The sequence below is a fragment of the Coregonus lavaretus genome (assembly GCF_964263955.1).
Source record: "Coregonus lavaretus genome assembly, chromosome: 14".
Taxonomy (NCBI): domain Eukaryota; kingdom Metazoa; phylum Chordata; class Actinopteri; order Salmoniformes; family Salmonidae; genus Coregonus; species Coregonus lavaretus.
Window position 1 is genome coordinate 24,079,101 of NC_140001.1, and position 25,794 is coordinate 24,104,894.

Below are 25,794 nucleotides of genomic sequence, written 5' to 3' on the forward strand. Positions count from 1 at the left end.
TCTGGAAACATTTAGCTAGCATCTAGACATAAGTGTGCTGAATCCCTTGATTAAATATCTATAACGTTTCACATGACAATTTTCTTTTCTTGATATTACAAAAACACCATTGGAATGTGTAAATTGTATTGTTAATCAAATACATAATTATGACATGTAGCTCACAAGTTATAATGTAACACATTTAGGGCCTACATTCATTTTTGAAGCACAAAACAAGTGCACAGGCAGGAATGTTAGACATTTTACATTTTAGTCATTTAGCAGACGCTGTTATCCAGAGCGACTTACAGGAGCAATTAGGGTTAAGTGCCTTGCTCAAGGGCACATCGGCAGATTTTTCACCTAGTCGGCTCGGGGATTAGAACCAGCGACCTTTCGGTTACTGGCATAACGCTCTTAACCACTAAGCTACCTGCCGCCCTGTAGCAGTATCATATAAAATCATAACCACTCTAACCTCATTAAAACAGGTTATTGCAAGAGGAATTAATAATATAAACATCATGCATGACAATTTCAGTGCTGTTGCCACCCTCGACAGTACAAGGTAAATTCGACACTGTTAAACACTGGATCTGGAAGTCCTAACTGGCCATCATACTGTACATGTTCTCAGACTCCAGACTGGTAGTTCCAGACTGCTATTTCCCCGTTGTCACTGCAGGAGACAAGGAGCCCAGCCTCCTTGGGGTGCCAGGCGATACAGTTGACATCCTGGGTGTGGGCCTTAGGTACATGGGCAGACAGGGAGAAAACAGGCTGGTCTGGGTCAGCCTTCTCATCCTCCTTAAACACACGCACTCCGTCATCACCACATGCAGTCGCCAGGGCACCGGTCAGCGGACACCTTAGAACAACAAAAGAGTACTGACTTGGTGGATCTGTGGCTGCATTTTTAAATATGTAAAGTGATTAAAATATATATTTATATAAAGAGGAGGATGCTCACCATGCAATATCATACACTGTCCGTCCATGAAACCCTGAAAGGGTACAAACACATTTCCAAGCCGTGTCTGTGACTTCTGTAAAGAAAAAAAGGGGGGGATTTATCCTTACCTTCCTTTTCCCCACACCATCTATACATTTATGCATCTATGGAGCATTGTGTGTATCTTTCTCACCCTGACTACCTCCAGGCTGACATTCTTTCCAGATCTTCACAGTACAGTCATCACTGCAGGAGGCCAGTCTCTGGCCACTTGGGTCAAAGGTCAAACCCCAGACAGTAGAGGTGTGTCCTTCCAGGGTCGCCCTGCACTCCCAGTCATCATCCTCTTCTTTATAGACACACACATTGTTGTCGTAGCTACATGAGGCGAGGAGCTGCGTAGAGAACATCAGTTAGCTTTAGTGGGGGTAGACAGTGAATGCAGAGCACAGAATACTGAAACGATTAGTCCAGAGAAGCCTTGCAATAGCAATGGGGTGTCATGAGATTATATAATGTTGCTATTAGTATAAGGAATGAAACAGCATATGTAGGCAGTACCTCCTGTGTTGGGTGCCAGACAACATGCTTAACATCCTGTGTATGAGAGTTTACCACACTCACACACTCATACTCATCCTCCTCATCCACTGAGAAAGACAGAAAGAGATGGTGAGAGAGTATTCAAAACTACATACTGAGAGACAACAGTTGAATGTTATGTGAAACAAGTAATGTGATAGGAATAAAATGAGTTTGTATTTCTATATTGATGCAGCACTAACCTTCCCAGATCCAGACGCTCTTGTCTCTGCTACATGTGGCCAGCAGGTTACCGGATGGGGCCCAGGCCACACATTTGACCTCATTCTCATGTCCTTCCAACACAGTCAAGCACTGAAAGAAACAGAGACAGTGTGATGCTCTCAATTAGGGCCATATCTTACCATCATCGTCATAAATGCATATACAGTAGTAAGCTGTTCACAGAGACCATTGTCGGAGGTTGAGAAGAACAGTCCCCTCACCTCAAAATCATCATTCTTCTTTTTCCAGATGCAGGTTGTGGCATCAAAGCTGGCTGAGGCCAGGTAGTTCCCACATGGGGACCATGCCACCTTTCTGACAGTTCTCTGGTGTCCATCCTGGAGCACGGTCTTGCATTCCCAAGAGTCACCTACACAGATAATCAAATGGGGGTCATTTTTTCCAGTAGTGTGCTACTGCAACCCGCAATTTGGGGCGGTCCTGCATGTGGGCATTCCTGCATCCCCTCGAGCATCCCATTGGTTCCTGCATGAAATTCCGGCGACACTGTGTGCTAACTAGACTGAACAACATACATTTCCATACGCACAAAAAGTGTATTTCTCTCATATCTTGTGCACAAATTTCTTTACATCCCTGTTAGTGAGCATTTCTCCTCTGCCAAAATAATCCATCCACCTGACAGGTGTGGCATATCAAGAAGCTGATTAAACAGCATGATCATTACACAGGTGCATCTTGTGCTGGGCACAATAAAAGGCCACTCTAAAATGTGCAGTTTTGTCACATAACACAATGCTACAGATGTATCAAGTTTTGAGAGAGCGTGCAATTGGCATGCAGGAATGTCCACCAGAGCGGTTTCCAGAGAATGTAATGTTCATTTATCTACCATAAGCCACCTCCAACGTCGTTTTAGAGAATTTGGCAGTACGTCCAACTGGTCTCACAACTGCAAACCAAGTGTAGCCACGCAGGCCCAGGACCTCCACATACAGCTTCTTCACCTAGCTTCCCTGAGAAACTGTGTCAGGGAAGCTCATCTGCGCGCTTGTCCTCCTCACCATGGTTTGACCTGACTGCAGCTCGGCGTCATAACCGACTTCAGTGGGCAAATGCTCACTTTCGATGGCCACTGGCACGCTGGAGAAGTGTGCTCTTCACGGATAAATCCCGGTTTCAACTGTACCGGGCAGATGGCAGACAGCGTGTATGGCCTCGTGTGGGCGAGCGGTTTGCTGATGTCAACGTTGTTAACAGAGTGCCCCTTGCTGGCGGTGGGGTTATGGTATGTGTTTCTGTATGATATGTTGGATTAAGGAATAAAGACAGACACCAATGTTCAGTTCAATAGCCTTGTTAAGCCTTGTACAAATGCCTACGCCTGGAGTCTGGGGAACAGTCCAACTAGTCGATTACCTATCAACTAGACTCCGTAACATCATCCTTTTCAATAGAAAGTGCAAACATAACGGCATAACATTGCGTTCTTAACAGTCAAGTCATAACAATTGAAAAGCATGACATTTTCTTTTTACTTCAGCTGTCATCTTCCTTTTAAAACAATTTTTTTTTTATTTTTTTTTTTATTTTTGAAATATTTTTTTTTTTTAATTAACAGACAACAAGTTAAGTCTCTTGCTTACAGAGTAAGCCTGTCCGGTGGCTTGCACAGCCGACCCACCCGTGAGTAAGTATTGGCTCTGACAGGGGTAGGATTAGGGCCACGAGCTGGAGAGTTTGGTGGGGTAGAAGCTTCACCTTCAGTTGGCTCATGTCTCAATTCTGCACCCCTTACCCTTAGGCCTGGACTGTGATCCAGCTCATCTAAGTGAGTGTATGGCATGTTCTGGTTTGTCTGCTCTGCTACGCGCAGATCCACCCGATTGCGACGATAGAGGGAGCCACCAACATCCACCAGGTAAGAACGTGGTGCAACTCTCTGTAGGCATGTGCCCAGCCTCCAAAGTCCTGTGTGGTCTCCCGGCAGCGGTTTCATCCTTATAGTTTCACCCACCTCCAGCTCTGGTAGGTCTCGAGCAGTCCGGTCGTAGAAGCACTTAGCGAGCTGCTTTCTGTGACGCAGTTTGTCCGTGACGCCAACCATGACGCAGGGCTCAAGTAGCTTGTTAGCTACGGGGATAGTAGTCTTCAGACGTCTGGACAGAAGGCGTTGTGCTGGGCTGCTGTCCATGTTTTCGGTGGGTGTGTTCCTCCACTGTAAGATCGCTTTCCATGGGTCGTTGCTGTCGCGCAAGGCCCTGCTTAACAGGTTTTTTGCAATCTTGACAGCTGATTCTGCCTTGCCATTTGCTTTTGGGTGTCTTGGAGAGGAGGTCACGTGGTCAAACTCCCATTCTGAGGCGAAACGCTTGAACTGTGCAGTGAATTGTGGGCCATTGTCCGTGATTACCTTGTCAGGCTGACCTTGCCTTGCAAACTGCGCCTTGCAGCGCTTTATGACCGTCTCTGCGGACAAGTCAGGGAGCAGTTCAATTTCCCAAAAGTCAGAGTAATGATCAACGAGGAGAAGATAGTCCTTTTGTCTGTGGCTGAATAAGTCCATGCTGATGATTTGCCAGGCCCTTGTGGGCAGTTCGTGTGACATCATGGTTTCCTTTTGCTGTTCATGAGCGTACTCGTTGCATGTGGTACAGTTGCTGACAAAGTCTTTAATTTCTGCTTGCATGTTTGGCCAGTATAATGTTTCACGAGCCTGACGGTAGCATGCGTCACCTCCAACGTGACTGGAGTGTATGCGGGTAAGCATCTCTGGACGTAGTGATTTGGGAATAATGACCTTCTGACCTCTGAACAAGACGCCATTTTGCACACTGATCTCATCTCGAAAGGTCCAGTATTCTCTCACTGTGAAAGGTGTCTCCTCTTTCAGATATGGCCAACCTGCGAGAGCCATGGACTTCAGTGACTGTAGGTGTTCGTCCTTGTCAGTATGTTGCCTGATCTGGGCTAGGCGGTGATCTGTCACGTTTAAGTAGTCTGCCTGATTGATCTGTTGAACATCTTGTTGTTCCTGCTGTAGCGAACAGATGGCCTGCCGCTGATAGGCAGTGCCTCTACCTGTACATTGTGCTGTTGCCCTGCTCAGTGTGTCGCTGATGTACATCTCAGGTCCTGGCTTGTAAATGACCTTCAGGCTGTAGTTTTGCAGAGTCAGGAGCATACTTTGAAGCCTCTTGGGCGCGTTGAGGAGAGGTTTACTGAATATGGCAATGAGTGGTTTGTGGTCAGTTTCAGCGGTGACCAGCTCTCGACCATATAAGTAGTGATGGAATCGCTGGCAGGAGAAGACGATGCTGAGGCACTCTTTCTCAATTTGTGCATAGTTTTGTTCGGTGGGGGTGAGCGCTCTCGAGGCAAACGCAACGGGCTGGCCTTCCTGCATAAGGCAGCATCCAAGTCCCCTTTGGCTAGAGTCGCTCTGGATTGTGACAGGCTTCGTGACGTCGTAGTAGCGCAACACTGGCATGGATGAAGCCAGAGATTTCATCTCCTGCACTGCGGCCTCGTGCTTGGGTAGCCAGTGCCATGGTGTGTCTTTGTCCAGCAACCGGCGCAGAGGCTCACAGACTGCTGATAGGTGTGGCATGAACTTTGCAAGATAGTTTGCAAAGCCGATGAGACGCTGTACTCCTTTTGCATCAGACGGGTTTGGCATGTCGAGGATCGCTTGGACCTTGTCTGGGTCCGGCTTCAGGCCTTTTGCCGAGAGAATGTGGCCATGGAAGTGGACGTCTTTCACCTTGAACTGCAGCTTCTTCAGGCCAAGACGAAGCTTAACTGATCGGCAGCGCTCCATCAGTGCCAGGAGCTTCACATCGTGGTCGCGTTCTGCTTCTTCGTCTGTTTCACCACAGCCTACGATCAGGATATCATCGGCGATGGGTTCAATGCCCTTGAGCCCAGCCAGTAACTCGTGCTGCTTGCGTTGGTATACCTCAGGCGCCACTGAGACACCAAACGGGAGCTTGAGCCAGCGTTTCCGACCCCAGGGGGTCCAGAAGGTAGTCATGAAGCTGCTTTCTTCGTCCAGCTTGCATTGAAGGAATGCATCTCGGGCATCCACCAAGGTGAAAATCCTGGCCTTGGGAAGCTTATAGAGGACATCCTCTATAAGGCTATTGAACTGAACATTGGTGTCTGTCTTTATTCCTTAATCCAACATATCATACAGAAACATGGTATCAGAAGTGGCTCGGAAAACACACGTTTGTTATTTTTGTAGCTAAGTACAGTATAGGCGCAGTTACGTTCCATATGCGAACACAAGCCGTTTCCTACTCACAACACTGATCAACTCGTGTTAGCTGGCTAGCTAGCATCACTACCTACCTCCATGACTGAAGACAAAGAAATCTCCTATTCCATTGCTATGGCAGCGAACATTCCGCCACCAAATCACATGGTTCTCACAGGGGACTGGAATACTAATTGGGACAACTTCAGGGATGAATTCGAGGACTATGCGCTGGCGACCGGTCTACATGAGAAACCCAACGAGGTACAAGCGGCAACTCTGAGGAGTTTAATGGGCAGCGAATGCAGGCATATCTACCGGCACAATCTCACCCTCACGGCACGACAACAGTGTGATGCAAAGGCTATATTGGATGCATTGGAGAATTACTTCAAACCCGCCAGAAACGTAATTTACGAGCGGTTCGTTTTCGGAAGCTGCAAACAGGAAGAGGGTGAGTCAGTACACAACTTTGTAACCCGTTTGAGAGAGAAATCCGCCACTTGTGAATACGGGGGATTGAAAGATGAACTGATTCGTGACAAAATAGTACTGGGAATTGCAAATGAGAATACGCGCCGGCGTCTACTGAGAGAGAGAGGCTTAACATTAGTAACTGCCATCGAAATGTGCCGCACTGCTGAAGTCACTGACATGACAATGAGAGCAATGGAAACGGAAACCCCACGCTCCGACGTTGATACTGTTCACGCTGTTGCTAGGCAGACATTCAGACAAAACCAATCGAGGCAGAGTAATTCACCACGAACGGTGAACACAGAGAGCCCCGTAGCATGTAAATACTGTGGGAATACACACACACGTGGCAAAGAGCACTGCCCGGCCTATGGAAAACCATGCAGAGCTTGTGGAACTAATAATCACTTTGCAAAAGTGTGTCTCAAAAGCAAAAGAAGGGTGAGTGAGGGCAAGATTCACTGTGTTGATGATGTTACTCAATGTTCAGAGCTGAACAGTGAAAGTGACATTTACATGCATGAATCCATTGGGGCTGTACACTCAAGAGGGAAGAAATGGTTTGTGACACTACGATTACACAACAAGCAACAACAATGTCAACTGGATTCGGGTGCTACATGCAACGTAATGAGCTACAAAGACAAAATCAATCTGGCACCTGACACACATCTATTTCCCAGCGATACTAGACTAAAGCTGTACTCAGGAGAACTAATGAGCTCTATGGGCACCTTTGAGACCGAATGTGTTATTCGGGGACGCAAACACAAGCTGGAGTTCGAGATTGTGAAAACCAGTCAAAATCCTCTCCTCTCAGGCTCTACATGCGAACGCCTGGGACTGATGCAGTTCACTGTACCAAATGACCTGCACATTGTGGATCATGTCCAGCATGGACCCCTGTCCAAAGAACAACTACTCAGCAGATATGACGATGTATTCAACATGCCCGTTGAATCAGTGCCTGGGGAGGTACACTTTGAAGTGGATGAGAGCATTACTCCAGTCCAGTGTGCTCCTCGCAATGTGCCCATTGCAATGAAAGTGGCTGTGAAGGCCCAGCTGGACAAGTATGAGGCCGATGGCCACATGACATCTGTGACTGAACCAACTGACTGGATCAGCAATATGGTCATAGTGAAAAAACCAGAGAAGCTGAGGGTCTGCATCGACCCAAAGCATCTGAACCAAGCACTGAAACGATCCCACTTCTGACACCAATGTTCAGTTCAATAGCCTTGTTAAGCCTTGTACAAATGCCTACGCCTGGAGTCTGGGGAACAGTCCAACTAGTCGATTACCTATCAACTAGACTCCGTAACAGTATGGGCAGGTATAAGCTACATACAGCAAACACAATTGCATTTTATCCATGGCAATTTGAATGCACAGAGATACCGTGATGAAATCCTGAGGCCCATTGTCGTGCCATTCATCCGCCGCCATCGCCTCATGTTTCAGCATGATAATGCACGGCCCCATGTCACAAGGATCTGTACACAATTCCTGGAAGCTGAAAATGTCCCAGTTCTTCCATGGCCTGCATACACACCAGACATGTCATCCATTGAGCATGTTTGGGATGCTCTGGTTCGACAGCATGTTTCAGTTCCCACCAATATCCAGCAATCCCGTGCTTAAGTTTCGTTTTTGCATCTTTTACTTTTGGTTTTGTATACCAGCTTCAAACAGTTGAAAATACAATATTTTTGGTTATGTAAATATATATTTCATATACACAATGACTGCTTGTTTTTCACAAACTTCAATTAGGCGAACTATTAGAATTTTAGCAACCAGGAAATGGCGGAACGATTTCTGCATTGTGCGTCTTCTTCTTCTTTGGGAAGGTTTAACGGCGGTTGACAGCCAATAAATGTTGCGTTACTGCCACCTACTAGACTGGAGTATAACTCCCTTATACTTTGCTTTAAAAACAATAATAATAATAATAATAATAATAATAATAATAATAATAATAACTACCATACTCCACTATTTAAATATATTTATTCCTACTTCAGGCCAATGAAGGGATGGGACACCACCACATAACACACCCTGTAACTCTTCTGATGTTAAGTCTCGCACACCCAAATACCTCTCTGCAGCTGCCACCACAACCTCTATTTTCTGCGACGTACGTTCCATCCCTGCAGTACAGTTGATAACCAAAAATCAAATCTTACTGAAATATATATCACTTGTTGGTTTATCCCTCTGTACTAGTACATCTCTACTACTCACACCATTCCTCTCAGGATCCCTCCCCCTTGACCATCTTCCTCTACTTTCTTCACTGCCTCAGCATATGACAACTTCTGCACTATTCTAACCCTGGAAACCTCAACCTGCCTCTCTCGCACCGGACATTTCGGATCCCCAGCCCCATGGGCACCCCTACAATTAACAAATACCACTACTTTTCCCAATGCTACACATTCCTTTGTCTCATACCCTTCTGCACACTTCTCACAGCTCCCTCCTACACACTGCTGCCACATGCCCATAAGCTTGACACCTGAAACAACGTAATGTATTCGGCACAAAAGCTTGTACCGGATAACTTATATATCCTAACATCACTTTGTCGGGCAGAGACTCAACAACAAAACTCAAAAGAACAAACAATGACTCTTCTGTGTCTCCACTCATGCCAGCCTGTCTGCGTCGCACCAAACAACGAGCATCACAAACACCGGGAATCTTCCCCTTCAGTTGGTCAGCTTTCACATTTACCGCTACCCCAGTAATCACGCCTTTCAATGGCACATTTTTCTTGAGAGCAAAAACAATTCACATCTCTTGCCCCCATTCGTTTAACACAGAGCGCCTGCTCCCTCTGACCAGCAGAAACACAAACAATTATCACAAGACCACTTCTGGTTACCCTCACCGATTTCACAGCACCCAACTCTGTTTTCACCCACCCTGAAACCACAAATGGATCAGCCAAAAGGCAAGGGTCCACTTTTTCCAAAAACTTCACTCCTACTGTTACAGACTCATCTTTATCCTGACCCTCGGTGCAAACCGAGGGCTCCGAGAGCTTCACCACACCTACCATCTCCGATACGTCGCCCTCATTCACTTGCATTTCTCCTCCTGTCTTCAACTCACTGTTTACACGTTCTACCATTCTTCTTTAACAAACCATCTCCCTTTATTCTGCCATTTTTAACTGACTCAAGCTCACCCTTTTCCTCCCTCTCGCTCTTAGACCTCCTCTGCCTCTCATTTTCCCCTCCATTCCTCCTCCGTATTCCAAGTATAACTCTCCTCATCATGATAGTACAGTCGTGGTCAAAACTTTTGAGAATGACACAAGTATTGGTCTTCACAAAGTTTGCTGCTTCAATGTTTTTAGATATTTTTGTCAGATGTTACTATGGTATACTGAAGTATAATTACAAGCATTCCATAAGTGTCAAATGCTTTTATTGACAATTACATTAAGTTTATGCAAAGAGTCAATATTTGCAGTGTTGACCCTTCTTTTTCAAGACCTCTGCAATCCGCCCTGGCATGCTGTCAATTAACTTCTGGGCCACATCCTGACTGATGGCAGCCCATTCTTGCATAATCAATGCTTGGAGTTTTTGCCTTATGGCAAGGTGCTCTATCATGCTGGAAAAGGCATTGTTCGTCACCAAACTGTTCTTGGATGGTTGGGAGAAGTTGCTCTCGGAGGATGTGTTGGTACCATTCTTTATGGCTGTGTTCATAAGCAAAATTGTGAGTGAGCCCACTCCCTTGGCTGAGAAGCAACCCCACACATGAATGGTCTCAGGATGCTTTACTGTTGGCATGACACAGGACTGATGGTAGCGCTCACCTTGTCTTCTCCGGACAAGCTTTTTTCCGGATGCCCCAAACAACCGGAAAGGGGATTCATCAGAGAAAATTACTTTACCCCAGTCCTCAGCAGTCCAATCCCTGAACCTTTTGCAGAATATCAGTCTGTCCCTGATGTTTTTCCTGGAGAGAAGTGGCTTCCTCGCTGCCCTTCTTGACACCAGGCCATCCTCCAAAAGTCTTTGCCTCACTGTGCGTGTAGATGCACTCACACCTGCCTGCTGCCATTCCTGAGCAAGCTCAGCATTGGTGGTGCCCCGATCCCGCAGCTGAATCAACTTTAGGAGACGGTCCTGGCGCTTGCTGGACTTTCTTTGGTGCCCTGAAGCCTTCTTCACAACAATTTAACCTCTCTCCTTGAAGTTCTTGATGATCAGTTAAATGGTTGATTTAGCTGCAATCTTACTAGCAGCAATATCCTTGCCTGTAAAGCCCTTTTTGTGCAAAGCAATGATGACGGCACGTTTTTCCTTGCAGGTAACCATGGTTAACAGAGGAAGAACAATGATTTCAAGCACCACTCTCCTTTTAAAGCATCCAGTCTGTTATTCTAACTCAATCAGCATAACAGAGTGATCTCCAGCCTTGTCCTCGTCAACACTCACCTGTGTTAACGAGAGAATCACTGACATTATGTCAGCTGGTCCTTTTGTGGCAGGGCTGAAATGCAGTGGAAATGTTTTTTTTGGGGATTAAGTTCATTTTCATGGCAAAGAGGGACTTTGCAATTAATTGCAATTCATCTGATCACTCTATATAACATTCTGGAGTATATGCAAATTGCCATCATAAAAACTGAGGCAGCAGACTTTGTGAAAATTAATATGTGTCATTCTCAAAACTTTTGACCACGACTGTACTGCACTTTTCCTGACATACATCTAGTTCTTGCCTTGTCTAGGGACGACATTTCTCCTCCGACTCCCCCTACTCTTCCAATTTCCTCCACGTCCAATACGATAAATTGTACTGATTTCTTCGTTATGTAGACCATCAAACACTGTATTCAGACATGTTTGTTTTCATGTGACGCGCATCAATGTAGCCCAATCAATCCATCGTCGACCTTAGTCATTTTGCATCTTCAAAACTTGACCAATAGAAGTATAAAGAGAGGTGCCTGCAGATGCAGGAATGGCCACATGCAGGAACGCCCCAAATTGCACCTTTATAAAAAATTTTGGGTTTCCGCGGGCACATGCTGCTGATAAGGTTCATTTCACACAGTGGATTTGGCATATTTACCTTCCCTTCCCCATATCCGAATGGCTCGGTCACCACCGCATGATGCCAGCAATGTGCCTTTAGGGTTCCATGCAACATACCAACAGCGGGAATCTGGATGCGCATTGAATTTCTGTAGAAGGGCCAAAGTGTCGTTCATTGCTAGCAAGCTGCTATCTAGCTAGTGACTTGTTATTGGCAACTGATAAAGCACAATGTGCTGCTACCAAAACACCAAGCTAGTCGTAGCTATGATATCAACAAAACCGTATCTCCAAGAGGATAATGCAAACGTAATACACACATAAACAAGGAAGACAGCTAATATCCACTTCAAATACGAGGTTGTTATATGGTTTTTGTAAATAAATTTCGCAACTAAAGCTTTGCCAAAATTACTCTAACCTCAACGTCCTACTTTTTCTTCCTCTCCGTAGTTAAGCGCTGCCAATCTAAAGTCCATCTGGCTCATTACCGCCCCCATCAGTACATTATGAGCATTGCACGTGTTTTTTGGACACGTTGTACCAAATGGCGAAAGTGTAGCTGCATAATATCCCAGTAGGTGGCGGTAATAACCACAAAAGTACCTTGGTCTGGTGTAACAAATCTAAAAAGAAGAAGTGATGATGAACAAGGAAACAATTTTACAGGAAGAAAGCTAGCTAGCTAGCTAATTGGCTGCCTTCTGTTTTTAGCGTAAAATCGTTAGTATAAGTATTCATTTGGGCCAGATTGTGAGTATCATGTCTTTAGATTTGGTCTATTATGCGTGTCAGTTCACGTTACTGTTTGTTTGAAGTAAATCAACTAGGATTTTAGACTGCTAGCTAGCTGTTTGGCTACTGCTAACTACCTAGCTTCTGCTGCTAACAACAGGCATACGTCGAGGTCTGAGCTTTGTATTTACATTTACGCAGACGCTCTTATCCAGAGCGACTTACAGGAGCAATTAGGGTTAAGTGCCTTGCTCAAGGGCACATCGACAGATTTTTCACCTAGTCGGCTCGGGGATTAGAACCAGCGACCTTTCGGTTACTGGCACAACGCTCTTAACCACTAAGCTACCTGCCGCCCCTAGCTAACTAGACTGAAAATTATCGGTCTATTTTTGAGTAATTTAGCTGAGAGATTACGCATTGTGAATCAACAACTTAAACCTATTTATTTGACACATATTGTTACCAGTTGACCTACACTATCGGTTTTAGTGAAGTTAACTGATCACTTCACAGACAGAAGGGCGCTTTGTCAAAACAAAAACTGTTTGTCATTTGAAGACTGACTTATCATAGCTATAAATCAGGCACTGAGTCCTGGTTGACGACCAAGTGGGAATTGGATGACTATGTATGCACCACCGGGTACCACTGTCCCCGGAAGCCGGCGAAGGAGAGGGGGTACCGCACTGCCCAAGCAGCCAGAGCGAAGCCTGGCATCTGCCCTCCCCGGAGCACTCTCCATCACGGCTCTATGTACGGCCTTGGCCGAACCAGCTTGGGTCCGAGTTCATGGAGGGACGTGTCCCAAGCAGGAGCTTGGAGTGGCTGACGTCCTGGGATACATTGACCCAAAACTCCTGGAGGGTAAGTCATGATTTTGCCAACAGTGTCTCAAAGCACATACGACCTGTGGTTTGTGTTACCTATCACCAACTTCTTCTTCAGATTACTGTGTGAACTCCCAGACCATCTTGCTGCTAAGGGTCATTGCTGCCTTCTGCTTCCTGGGCATCCTGTGCAGCCTGACAGCTTTCCTGTTGGATGTCTTTGGACCCAAGCACCCTGCCCTCAAGATCACCCGCAGATACGCATTTGCCCACATTCTCACAGGTATGAATGGGTTTGGGTTGTGGACAAGAGAGGAAATTAGCTATTCAGCTAAAGTGTGACAACAATTTAAAGGCAAAGTATAAACTAGGGCTGGTACGATACCAGTATGGCAATATTTTCCCCCCCATGTCAAACATGAAAACACAAAGCAGACCTAACTCTTTGGGCCTTTAAAAACCTGCTGTATGTAAATATTGTGTGCTATAGCTTGGAAAATGTATAAATGTGACTCTGGATGACATATTGATGTTTGTTTCCAACATTAGGGTTGTTTTCCTAAAGAAGTTAAATCCGCTTTGTGTTTTGTTTCCTTGCCACGATACTAATGAGTATCGCAATACTGGTATCATCCCGGCCCTAATAGAAACAATGGAAATCAAATAACCCCTTTCCTTTTTCCCATGCCTGCTCTTTCTTTGTATGGTTTTAGTGCTGCAGTGTGCCACAGTGATTGGGTTCTGCTACTGGGCCTCAGAGCTTATCTTGTCGCTACAGCAGCAGCACAAGAAGTACCACGGCTCGCTCATCTACGTCACTTTTGCCATTAGCTTCTACCTGGTGGCGGGGGCTGGTGGAGCCTCCATTCTGGCCACAGCTGCAAACCTGCTGCGCCACTACCCCACAGAGGAGGAGGAACAGGCTCTAGAGCTTCTCTCAGAGATGGAGGAGAGCAGTGAAACATATCCTGCTGATTATGACATTGCCAACCAGTTCCAGCCGCCTCCTGCATACACACCTTAATGTAACCAGCCCGGCCGCTTCTTTCTCTTACATCCATGCTTCTCTATGAGCACGTCTATTGACCTCGTTTCAAACACACACCTACAGATATGTGATCCAAAAACTGTACCAAATGGATATATTCTCTGCAAATACTCTGCTTTCAATAATCAACATTAACACAAATGGACACACTTATTTCTTGATTGTGGGTGCTTGAGTGCATGAAAGCTTCCTTTTACAATGGCAGAGATTCAATACTTGATTCGTATTTTCACCACTGAAGCTTGGCTTTTAGGAATTTGCATGTAAATGGCATTAAGGACTTGACCCTTACATGTAAAGCAAGAGAAACTGGTAATATATGGGGCGTTATTTTAAGAACTGCTGTACGGTTTAGGTCTACACCTGGTTTATTGAATGATCAGATATGGTGTGAGACTCAACTTAGTGTATGACAGTGTTTTAAGTCATGGCTTGACAAAGGTTAAGTTTGGAAGTTTAGGCTTTCCACAGTGTGGCAGTAGTATTGGGCCATTGGTTTGAAGTGTTAAATGCCCACTGAACAGCAATCATTTGAGTGAACTTGGTGACTTGCCTGCCATGTGATTATAATTGGACATTTTATCAGTTAAACCTGAAAGGCACCAAGGTTAAACAGACACTGAATTTTAGACATTGATTTCTCAATTGAAATTGACCATTATTTGTTAACTGGCTGTCCCTGGTGTGGTAAACTTGTTTTTTCTTTTGATGTGTATGCAAGGCACTGTTGCATTTTATTTAGTCTAACAGTTGTGCAGTTCTGAACTTGGAAGTCAATAGGTTTCCCATTTAAAGTAAGATTGGTTCGTCAGTAGTAAAAAAATAACAACTATTTTACATAAACATGGCCAGTGATTGAGGCACTCATTGTTATGAAAGTAATTAATGGAAAACCATGAGAAATGTAAAGTGTCTCATAGTTTTGCAATGTACGTTATTCACATTTTTCCTATGTTGGACAAATAGAGGAACATTATTTTCTCTTTTTTTTTTTTTTTTTGACAAAAAATAGTTGGACGCCATTGTAGATGTAGACTCATCCTCTGACTGAATGACAATTTTTATTTGTACTTTGTGATTACTTAACTTGAGTTATGTGACAGTTATGTGTGTTGTCTGTGCATGAGTTTTTCCCCCTGATCCTCAAGATTGTGAGAATCTGATTGAAATCATTTGGGATGGAATACTTCACACAAGTAATCTCAACTTGTGTTAGGATTCAACCTTTTTTTCATGTGGTCAATAATCTAGTTGTACAAGTGTTTTGTTGCGCTATTGTTTATTTTATTTTGTCATAGTTTATTTTATTTTTGCCTTTCTGCTTTACTTTCATAAGTGTGTAAAAATGTTAAGTAAAATATTGTGGACTGTTTATACATAAAGCTGGTCATATTCTAAATAAAAATAAATGTCAAATTTTGTTTTAGCTAATTGCGTTCAATCTAAGAACTGAAAATGAAAAGTTTCACTCAAATGCTTTATATGCAGTTTCAGAAATTAGCATTTTTTGTTTAAAGAACTTATGAAAGAGATTGGTGTATTTTTTTACCCCATCTAATCATGGCATGGAGTTGTTAAATGACATCTATTTGTTTGAAATCTATCACTAAATGGTTTCATTTCAGAGAGACAATCATATTTTGTTGCAAAATTATATATATCTGCATCACTCTCAGAAAAAGTAGCACTGCAAGGTTTTACACAGTCAAATGTGACAAATGTTTTAATAAAGAACTATGCAAATGAATAATACAGTAATATGAGATATGTATTTAAAATATACACGATACGAACATTCCTTTCCAGCTAAACAATGGATATAGGCTATAGCATTTTGCTACAAAACCCATCTAAAATCAGTGTTGGGGAAACTACTCTGAAAATATAGTTGACCAATTACTTCACACTGGAAGAAGTTAAGCTACACTAAAGCTACCCTTAAGAAAAATAGTTTACTTAACTAAAGTTACTTAGAAAAAATTGTTCACTACTTCCAAACTTCTCTGAAAATCTAAATCGCTCTACCATTACCTGGTTACTAAAATTCAAATAGTTCGCCTAATTTCAGTTTATGTGACAAAACAAGCATAGTGTAGTGTTGAAATATCGCACATAGAACAGATCTAACGCTTCTTAGACTTGCTTTTAATGAGAGTGAAATCTATAACTCACGTGTCAATGTGAATTTGCTCGGGTCGCAAAAAAAGTTACATAAAAAGTGTTTCACGTGAGAATTAGGTAGGTCTGATGCTGAAAAATAAAGGAAATTCCATGTTTTTTTTTGTGCAAAAAAAGTAGTGTGTAGTTCCAGTAGTTAGCTACACCACTACATGGCAAAGAAGTAGCCTAAATAACTGCTGAAAACACTACCAACATTTGAATTTAGTTCCAACTACCACCAAGCTACTGCAAAATGTAATTACATTACTTATAGAACTAAATTTTAATTTTAGTCATTTAGCAGCTGCTCTTATCCAGAGCGACTTACAGTTAGTGATTCTTCATATTGGCCCCCCGTGGGAATTGAACCCACAACCCTGGCGTTGCAAACGCCATGCTCTACCAACTGAGCTACACGGGGCTACAGTGGGGAAAAAAAGTATTTAGTCAGCCACCAATTGTGCAAGTTCTCCCACTTAAAAAGATGAGAGGCCTGTAATTTTCATCATAGGTACACGTCAACTATGACAGACAAATTGAGAAACATTGTAGGATTTTTAATGAATTTATTTGCAAATTATGGTGGAAAATAAATATTTGGTCACCTACAAACAAGCAAGATTTCTGGCTCTCACAGACCTGTAACTTCTTCTTTAAGAGGCTCCTCTGTCCTCCACTCGTTACCTGTATTAATGGCACCTGTTTGAACTTGTTATCAGTATAAAAGACACCTGTCCACAACCTCAAACAGTCACACTCCAAACTCCACTATGGCCAAGACCAAAGAGCTGTCAAAGGACACCAGAAACAAAATTGTAGACCTGCACCAGGCTGGGAAGACTTAATCTGCAATAGGTAAGCAGCTTGGTTTGAAGAAATCAACTGTGGGAGCAATTATTAGGAAATGGAAGACATACAAGACCACTGATAATCTCCCTCGATCTGGGGCTCCACGCAAGATCTCACCCCGTGGGGTCAAAATGATCACAAGAACGGTGAGCAAAAATCCCAGAACCACACGGGGGGACCTAGTGAATAACCTGCAGAGAGCTGGGACCAAAGTAACAAAGCCTACCATCAGTAACACACTACGCCGCCAGGGACTCAAATCCTGCAGTGACAGACGTGTCCCCCTGCTTAAGCCAGTACATGTCCAGGCCCGTCTGAAGTTTGCTAGAGTGCATTTGGATGATCCAGAAGAGGATTGGGAGAATGTCATATGGTCAGATGAAACCAAAATATAACTTTTTGGTAAAAACTCAACTCGTCGTGTTTGGAGGACAAAGAATGCTGAGTTGCATCCAAAGAACACCATACCTACTGTGAAGCATGGGGGTGGAAACATCATGCTTTGGGGCTGTTTTTCTGCAAAGGGACCAGGACGACTGATCCGTGTAAAGGAAAGAATGAATGGGGCCATGTATCGTGAGATTTTGAGTGAAAACCTCCTTCCATCAGCAAGGGCATTGAAGATGAAACGTGGCTGGGTCTTTCAGCATGACAATGATCCCAAACACACCGCCCGGGCAACGAAGGAGTGGCTTCGTAAGAAGCATTTCAAGGTCCTGGAGTGGCCTAGCCAGTCTCCAGATCTCAACCCCATAGGAAATCTTTGGAGGGAGTTGAAAGTCTGTGTTGCCCAGCGACAGCCCCAAAACATCACTGCTCTAGAGGAGATCTGCATTGAGGAATGGGCCAAAATACCAGCAACAGTGTGTGAAAACCTTGTGAAGACTTACAGAAAACGTTTGACCTGTGTCATTGCCAACAAAGGGTATATAACAAAGTATTGAGAAACTTTTCTTATTGACCAAATACTTATTTTCCACCATAATTTGCTAATAAATTCATTAAAAATCCTACAATGTTTCTCAATTTGTCTGTCATAGTTGACGTGTACCTATGATGAAAATTACAGGCCTCTCTCATCTTTTTAAGTGGGAGAACTTGCACAATTGGTGGCTGACTAAATACTTTTTTCCCCCACTGTATGTAGTTCACTACTCCCCAAAACGGTCTAAGATCTATTAATAAAAAATCTGAGAACAGTAATATTTTACAGACACATAAAGGTAGCTAGCTACCCATAAGCATTTATTTCTGATGAAAAAACATGAAAAATTGGTCTATATGGCGTTTTGGAAATAAACTATTCAACAGTGGAGGCTGCTGAGAACTGCTTATAATAATGGCTGTAATGGAGTATAATGGTCGGAATGGAGTGAATGGAATGGTATCAAACCCATGAAAACCATGTTTTTGATACCATTCCATTTCTCCATTCCAGCCATTATTATGAGCCATTTTCCCCTCAGCAGCCTCCACTGCTATTCAAATGTAGGCTGCACACAATATTTATGCAATCATGTGTGGATGTCTTGAGCTATGTGTGTGGTCTACAATATAATTAGGAATTAGAATACTAGAATGGACATGAACCTTGTTATGATGGGATAAAGGTCAGGGAATTGGTCAACCATGGTTTGCCAGTGCTGTGATAAGATATTGTGTAAAATAATGAATTTGAAGAATGTATCTGCGCTGTATGTTTGTTCAAATCAAATCAAATTGTATTGGTCACATACACGTGTTTAGCAGATGTTATTACGGGTGTAGCGAAATGCTTGTGCTTCTAGCTCCGACAGTGCAGTAATATCTAACAAGTCATATCTAACAGTCTGATGGCCTTGAGATAGAAGCTGTTTTTCAGTCTCTCGGTCCATGTTTTGATGCACCTGTACTGACCTCGCCTTCTGGTTGATAGCGGGGTGAACAGGCAGTGGCTCGGGTGGTTGATGTCCTTGATGATCTTTTTGGCCTTCCTGTGACATCGGGTGCTGTAGGTACCCTGGAGGGCGGGTAGTTTGCCCCCGGTAATGCTTTGGGCAGACCGCACCACCCTCTGGAGAGCCCTGCGGTTGCGGGCAGTGCAGTTGCCGTACCAGGCGGTGATACAGCCCGACAGGATGTTCTCAATTGTGCATCTGTAAAAGTTTGTGTAGGTTTTAGGTGCCAAGCCACATTTCTTCAGCCTCCTGAGGTGTTAGCTAGCTGTCCAGACAGTTTTAGAGGAATGATTCCATAAATTTTTCAAATTAACTGCCAACATGCCAGCATTCCATTCAAACAATGCAGACACAGCAATAGACTGGCTGAAATCAGTTGATGATAGGACTTGGAAGTTGTAGATGCAACAAGTAATGATATTGTATCATATAATAGCATGTCGTTTTCCAAGAAAACAAAAATTGAGACATTGGTCTGTTTACATATAATTTAGAGGCGATTTATACCGAAAATGTGTATAAACCCCATATAAACTGTATTTATAATTAGATGACAATATTTTAGGTTGACAATAATTCTATTACACAATTTCTGATATCATGCCTTACTTTTATTTTCCTGCATAAGTAAATAAGTACAATCAGGGTTATGCCTCTACTGCCATTAATTCCAATTAGACTGATTTGGATTTCACCCTGACCAATATGGCTGCCATTTTCACTCCATTCTGGACCTATGAGGGTTTATGACATAGCCCCACCTCTTGTAATTTAATAGGATATAGAGACTGACTGTCGGTTGCTATGGTAACGACTGTGTTGTTGAAGGGAGGCAAAAGTGAGACATCAGGAAGTAAGTCGAGCAGTGCACTGAGTCCAGTCTTTGGAAACTTAAATGTTTGTTTAAGATACATGTAAGCATGAACAGCCTAATCAGGACTTATTGGCCTATCTGAAAAGTTACGTATTTTTTCATGATCATGGTCCTCTCCCATGTGTGGCTCTTGGTGCTATAAACTTAGGCTACCATGCTGCTAAGATATATGTACCCTAATTTTACCCAGTGCTGGGCTTGGACTGAAATAGGTGCTGGTAGTTATTTTTTAGTGCCGGTACTGTTTATATCTAGGTGATATAAAACGTGTTGCATTTTCTAATATCATTTCAAAAAATAGCCGTCTCCCACCTGTCCGGAACCTGCCCCGCTGGTCCCATCTCCGTTGTCTTGACGAGGCCCGTTATCCCCGACAATTACCCAGTGACTGGCCACCCAATCCTCCACAAATTATGGACTCAGAAAGTTTAACTTTTCAATGCACCATGGATTCTGACATTACACGAGTGGCATCATTGAAGAAGGATGTTTTATTCCTACAAAAACAGCACAGAGAAACACTGAGCAAACTGCATGAGGAAATCGAAGAACTAAAACGTGAAAATAAAGGTATAAAGTTAAATGCATCATGAGTAGCCTAGTAGGCTACTGTATTATTAAATAGTGTTGTTACAGGCCTAATAATTGATTTATTCAATTTGCAGAACTACACTATCAATCGATAATGGAGCCACAACAATCTGAAGGTATGAGTAGGCCTATGCCTGATATTTTCTTCTGTAGGTTTTTTCCTCCCACGCCATCATGTTATTGGGGAACAAATTGTGTGTTCGCTCATGTCCCTTTCCCCCTTGTGGTTTAGTATCTCCAAGATGCAGATCTCAAACACAACAGCCCAGCTACATAGAGCAGACCAGCTATCCTCTGCATGGTCTACCATCTCCATCAGCAAATCTAAGGTAATCATCACACTTAGCACCTACAGTTGAAGTCGGAAGTTTACATACACCTTAGCCAAATACATTTCAACTCAGTTTTTCACAATTCCTGACATTTAATCCTAGTAAAAATTCCTTGTCTTAGGTCAGTTAGGATCACCACTTTATTTTTAGAATGTGAAATGTCAGAATAATAGTAGAGAGAATGATTTATTTCAGCTTTTATTTCTTTCATCACATTCCCAGTGGGTCAGAAGTTTACATACACTCAATTAGTATTTGGTAGCATTGCCTTTAAATTGTTTAACTTGGGTCAAATGTTTCGGGTAGCCTTCCACAAGCTTCCAACAATAAGTTGGGTGAATATTGGCCCATTCCTCCTGACAGAGCTCGTGTAACTGAGTCAGGTTTGTAGGCCTCCATGCTCGCACACGCTTTTTCAGTTCTGCCCACAGATTTTCTATAGGATTGAGGTCAGGGCTTTGTGATGGCCACTCCAATACCTTGACTTTGTTGTCCTAAAGCCATTTTGCCACAACTTTGGAAGTATGCTTGGGGTCATTGTCCATTTGGAAGACCCATTTGCGACCAAGCTTTAACTTCCTGACTGATTCCTGAGATGTTGCTTCAATATATCCACATACTTTTCCTTCCTCATGATGCCATCTATTTTGTGAAGTGCACCAGTCCCTCCTGCAGCAAATCACCCCCACAGCATGATGCTGCCACCCCCATGCTTCACGGTTGGGATGATGTTCTTCGGCTTGCAAGGCACCCCCTTTTTCCTCCAAACATAATGATGGTCATTATGGCCAAACAGTTCTATTTTTGTTTCATCAGACCATTTCTCCAAAAAGTACAATCTTTGTACCCATGTGCAGTTGCAAACCGTAGTCTGTCTTTTTTATGGCGGTTTTGGAGCAGTGGCTTCTTCCTTGCTGAGTGGCCTTTCAGGTTGTCGATATAGGACTTGTTTTACTGTGGATATAGATACTTTTGTACCCGTTTCCTCCAGCATCTTCACAAGGTCCTTTGCTGTTGTTCTGGGATTGATTTGCACCTTTCGCACCAAAGTACGTTCATCTCTAGGAGACAGAACGCGTCTCCTTCCTGAGCGGTATGACGGCTGCGTGGTCCCATGGTGTTTTTACTTGCGTACTATTGTTTGTACAGATGAACGTGGTACCTTCAGGCGTTTGGAAATTGCTCCCAAGGATGAACCAGACTTGTGGAGGTCTACAAAAAAAATTTCTGAAGTCTTGGCTGATTTATTTTGATTTTCCCATGATGTCAAGCAAAGAGGCACTGAGTTTGATGTCAATTAGCCTATCAGAAGCTTCTAAAGCCATGACATCATTTTCTGGAATTTTCCAAGGTGTTTAAAGGCACAGTCAACTTAGTGGAATTGTGATACAGTGAATTATAAGTGAAATAATCTGTCTGTAAACAATTGTTGGAAAAATTACATGTGTCATGCACAAAGTAGATGTTCTAACCGACTTGCCAAAACTATAGTTTGTTAACAATAAATTTGTGGAGTGGTTGAAAAACAAGTTTTAATGACTCCAACTTAAGTGTATGTAAACTTCCGACTTCAACTGTATATAACATCTTTCTATCTTACATATCATTAATAATAAAACACTTTGGTGGAAGTGTTGATTGAACGTTCTCTTTATTTTCCTGCACACTGGCATGCAGAGTAGATACAGCATGCACATCTAAGCTTTTAAGCTCAGATTTAAATGCAGAATCAAAAGGGGGGTTGATCACATCCTTGCTTCCCCTGCGGATTGATGGTGGTCCATCTCACTCCCCCCGCGCCCCCACCCTGCAGGAGTGTAAGGTCATCATCAGACAGCTCTGTAAAAACAACAACTTGCAGTCCCAGGAGGTAGGCTACAGAGATGATCCTACTGTATCATGTTCTGCACTCATTCCATGTCAGAATGTAAGAACGCCATGTCACATTTAATCTCAGAATGTTAAAACTCTCTTCTCTCAACTTGTGTTTCAGCTGTTACGCATGAAGGCCATCCTCAAAGACATAATAGTCAACAACAAGAAAATGTCCCAGGAGGCTTACACACTGACCAAGGCCTACCTCTCTGACGCAGACAGGTGAAATAGTCTACACAATTTATCAAAATGTTTGGAAAAACTCATCTCATATCCTAAAATAGTCTTCTTATTGACTTATTTCTTTCAGAAACAAAGACATTGGAATGTTTCCAAAACTACCTCTCAAGTCGCTGCCAAAAAGACTGTACGTCAGTCATGCTATTTATAGTGTTATTAATGTGCCCCATGGTATTACTTAAAATAAACATATTATTTTTGCCTTCTGAAGACCCCCAGCCCCGATTGGCATGAGAGAAAGAGTAGTCTTGCCAGCCATCAAACAGAGCCTAAACTCCAGCATAGCAGAGAGGCAGAAGAAGGCACAAGCTGTGCTGAGATCCCGTCTAAGAAGAGTGGTGCAGTAGGACACAGCATTATCATCACAAATTATGCATCCCTCAGTTTTGAACCGAGTGTGTTGTCTGTGAATAAAGTAAAGGTGTAAAGTCTGTGAATGATTCAATCTGAGTTCCACCTCACTAACTGTGACCAATAAAATGAACATGAGTGTAAACTGGATAGTTCAGGACCCTGTTCAATACGTCCATGTCAAATCATGTCACATTCTGGTACATTCAGAATAAAACAATTTATTCAATACAAACATATACAAATTATAATAAGAACAACCAAATGAGCAGATTTTTTTTTTTCAACCCAGTTGGTACAAAACAAAAAAATGTTTATGTACTCCAAATGTACAGATTTACAGCTGCTCCTGAATTATAATACAGGCTTCAATTCCTTCCTTTTTACTTTTCCTTCCTTTTTTCTTTTTTGGTTACTGTAAAACAGTTCCAGTATAAAGTACAAAAGTACAGTTTTGTCATTACATAACAAAAGTCAGGACACAATTTTGTGCAGAAAATGTACAACAATAAATGGAGACGTCTTATTCCAACATATAATTCATCTTAATGGAGTATATTCACAGTGTGGTTTTCACATCAATGATGTGAACTTGCATGTAAACATTGTTGCATATCAAAAGTCATGTTAATAAATATACAATAATGCTCAATTATGCTTGTAGTTCAAAATATAAAAAAAGAAAGATGTAGATTATTAAAATATATACAGTACTTAATCTCAAGCCATATTGTTATTCTTGATCTCCAATAATTTAATATATGCTTAATTTGGGAATCTGTTTAACCATATTTGTGAACGGTGAACTACCGTATTTTTGACAAAGGTAAAGCAAAGATGATACAGAACTTTTCCCTGTCATGAACAACATAAGATATTTTTAAAGTCAAGAAATGTCAGCGTGAATTCTTTTTCATATGATCGAGGATTAAGATGTTGAGTTTTTATGGTACCAAAAATACAAGATTTAATTGTCTAGGGCTACAGTACATGAACACATTGACACTGTTAACTCTTACAAGCAATCACTCAACACTTTCCTGTTAGTCTGAAATACTCTGCTGAGAAAACTGAGGATGATTACAAACACATAAATGAGGGAGATTCACCTGTGACAAGATTGTAATTGGGAAATTAATAAAAAAATTAAAAAAAGTTTTCTACTCAGGTAATGATGAGCTACCCACTGTAACGATGCAATACAAAGATGAAGGCTCACTCACTCAAAGCACAAGCCATTTACCTAGAGGATTGGTGGCTCTAAATGCAAAATACTGTTTGTGTTGATTACACAAAACACAAGAAATATAAATATCCAGCATCTCATAACAGGCTTCAAACAGGGCCAAGTATTATTCTGTGTCAATAATGATGGCACACAACACAGGTATCAATATCTGTGGCAATTGTTGTGTACGATGTGCGCCATATGATCAAGCAGCATATCCTGTCTTTCAGTTGGTTATACTTTTGACAGTGTTCTGTCCAAAGATGATCCAATTGAACTGTTGAGGATATGGATTTTGTACATATAAAAATTAGGTGTCGCGGTATCACAAAGCTTCAATAAATATATCCAGCATATATCGAGGACCACAGTGCTGTATTCTGTGCATCTGAGAATCTATTTGCTTCCTTTGTTTGAAATATCTGAAACACAAAATGATAGAATACAGCACACAGTTAAATACATTCCCAGGACAAACAATATAACATTCAGAAAGACAAACATCAAAATACTGTAAGATTATCATTCCATTAGCTAGTATAAATTGGTGCTTTGCTTAAAAAGACAAAGAGTTTTAAAATTAAAGGAAAAAGTGAGTGCACAATTTCACAACAGAGGGATGAAGACTGTCAGGGACAAAGGCAGACAGTGAGAGGTCAAAGAGAAGGTGAGGGGGTAGCAGTAGCAGGCAGAGAGGAACGGACCAGGGTGGGCAGGCGGTTAGAGGAGCGCTGAGTTGGAGTCAGAGTCTGTGTCAGGGGGGAGGCAGGGATCACTGGTGCAGGAGGTTTCCTGAGCACGCCTGTACTCCTGATACTCTAGGCGGAGTGCGTTGAAGCGCGCCTCACTTAGGGAGCGGCTGTATTGGCAGCGAGGTGGGTTGGAAACTCGTGGCCTGACTGTGGGAGGCGGGCCTGAGGGGCGGGGAGAGGAACAGCATGGAATGGGAGAGTCATGGGTACAACTCACATCACCACAACCACAACAAAAGGCACAAATGAATTCACACATGATATGATACATTCAGTGTGGTGAATAATAACATACAATTCTCTTACCTTTCCTGTGGAGGTCCTGGAGGCCAGCCGTGGAACGGGGTCGATCATGCCTGCCCTCCCCCCTGCCCTTCCCTACCCCTGCCTGTGGCTTCATGGCCTCCAGGACTTCCGAGTCCACACAGACATCAGCGGAATCCCACTCATAACTCTCATCTACTGATGTGTTCCTTCTATTGACAGACA

At 42.9% G+C, this 25,794-nt stretch overlaps 4 protein-coding genes across 5 annotated transcripts in view; 2 read left to right on the plus strand and 2 right to left on the minus strand.

The window, feature by feature from the left end:
* Positions 1-109: 109 nt before the first annotated feature.
* Positions 110-11,973, minus strand: LOC311141441 (putative cytosolic iron-sulfur protein assembly protein ciao1-B). Its single transcript, XM_084176771.1, has 7 exons — positions 11,541-11,973; positions 1,963-2,111; positions 1,720-1,831; positions 1,496-1,584; positions 1,128-1,329; positions 953-1,028; positions 110-850 (listed from the first exon to the last, which is right to left on the minus strand). Exons 1-7 carry the CDS (start codon positions 11,677-11,679, stop codon positions 616-618), a joined length of 1,002 nt encoding a protein of 333 aa, XP_084032897.1. The 5' UTR covers positions 11,680-11,973; the 3' UTR covers positions 110-615.
* Positions 11,974-12,131: 158 nt separating this feature from the next.
* Positions 12,132-15,861, plus strand: LOC311141652 (transmembrane protein 127). 2 transcript variants are annotated; one of them, XM_084177052.1, is made up of 4 exons: positions 12,132-12,256; positions 12,800-13,105; positions 13,187-13,351; positions 13,782-15,861. In XM_084177052.1, exons 2-4 carry the CDS (start codon positions 12,862-12,864, stop codon positions 14,090-14,092), a joined length of 720 nt encoding a protein of 239 aa, XP_084033178.1. In that variant the 5' UTR covers positions 12,132-12,256; positions 12,800-12,861; the 3' UTR covers positions 14,093-15,861. The 2 variants fall into 2 exon arrangements, with proteins under 2 accessions (XP_084033178.1, XP_084033177.1); XM_084177051.1 differs by having other exon boundaries at positions 12,148-12,256; positions 12,826-13,105.
* Positions 15,862-20,382: 4,521 nt separating this feature from the next.
* Positions 20,383-22,960, plus strand: LOC311141083 (uncharacterized protein; the record flags this gene model as incomplete). Its single annotated transcript, XM_084176359.1, has 3 exons — positions 20,383-20,506; positions 22,587-22,729; positions 22,853-22,960. The coding sequence occupies 3 exons, from the start codon at positions 20,383-20,385 to the stop codon at positions 22,958-22,960; spliced, it is 375 nt and encodes a 124-aa protein (XP_084032485.1).
* An 899-nt stretch (positions 22,961-23,859) lies between these two features.
* The window catches only part of igsf9b (immunoglobulin superfamily, member 9b), a 48,435-nt gene continuing 46,500 nt past the window's right edge, over positions 23,860-25,794 (minus strand). Inside the window, exons 21-23 of the mRNA XM_084176700.1 lie at positions 25,612-25,781; positions 25,258-25,467; positions 23,860-24,975 (exon numbers count right to left, since the gene is read on the minus strand). Coding sequence (XP_084032826.1) covers positions 25,274-25,467; positions 25,612-25,781 — 364 coding nt within the window. The 3' untranslated portion in view covers positions 23,860-24,975; positions 25,258-25,273. The remainder of the gene's footprint in view (positions 24,976-25,257; positions 25,468-25,611; positions 25,782-25,794) is intronic.

Bases quoted from the DNA above. Each gene is read 5' to 3' on its own strand.
- LOC311141652 (XM_084177052.1), top strand. From the start codon at position 12,862: ATGACTATGTATGCACCACCGGGTACCACTGTCCCCGGAAGCCGGCGA. The intron at 13,106-13,186 runs GTAAGTCATGAT...CTTCTTCTTCAG, and splicing joins TGACCCAAAACTCCTGGAGG to ATTACTGTGTGAACTCCCAG. The intron at 13,352-13,781 runs GTATGAATGGGT...GTATGGTTTTAG, and splicing joins ATTTGCCCACATTCTCACAG to TGCTGCAGTGTGCCACAGTG.
- LOC311141441 (XM_084176771.1), bottom strand. From the start codon at position 11,679: ATGAACGACACTTTGGCCCTTCTACAGAAATTCAATGCGCATCCAGAT. The intron at 2,112-11,540 runs GTAAATATGCCA...TTATCTGTGTAG, and splicing joins TCGGATATGGGGAAGGGAAG to GTGACTCTTGGGAATGCAAG. The intron at 1,330-1,495 runs GTACTGCCTACA...TTCTCTACGCAG, and splicing joins TCTGGCACCCAACACAGGAG to CTCCTCGCCTCATGTAGCTA.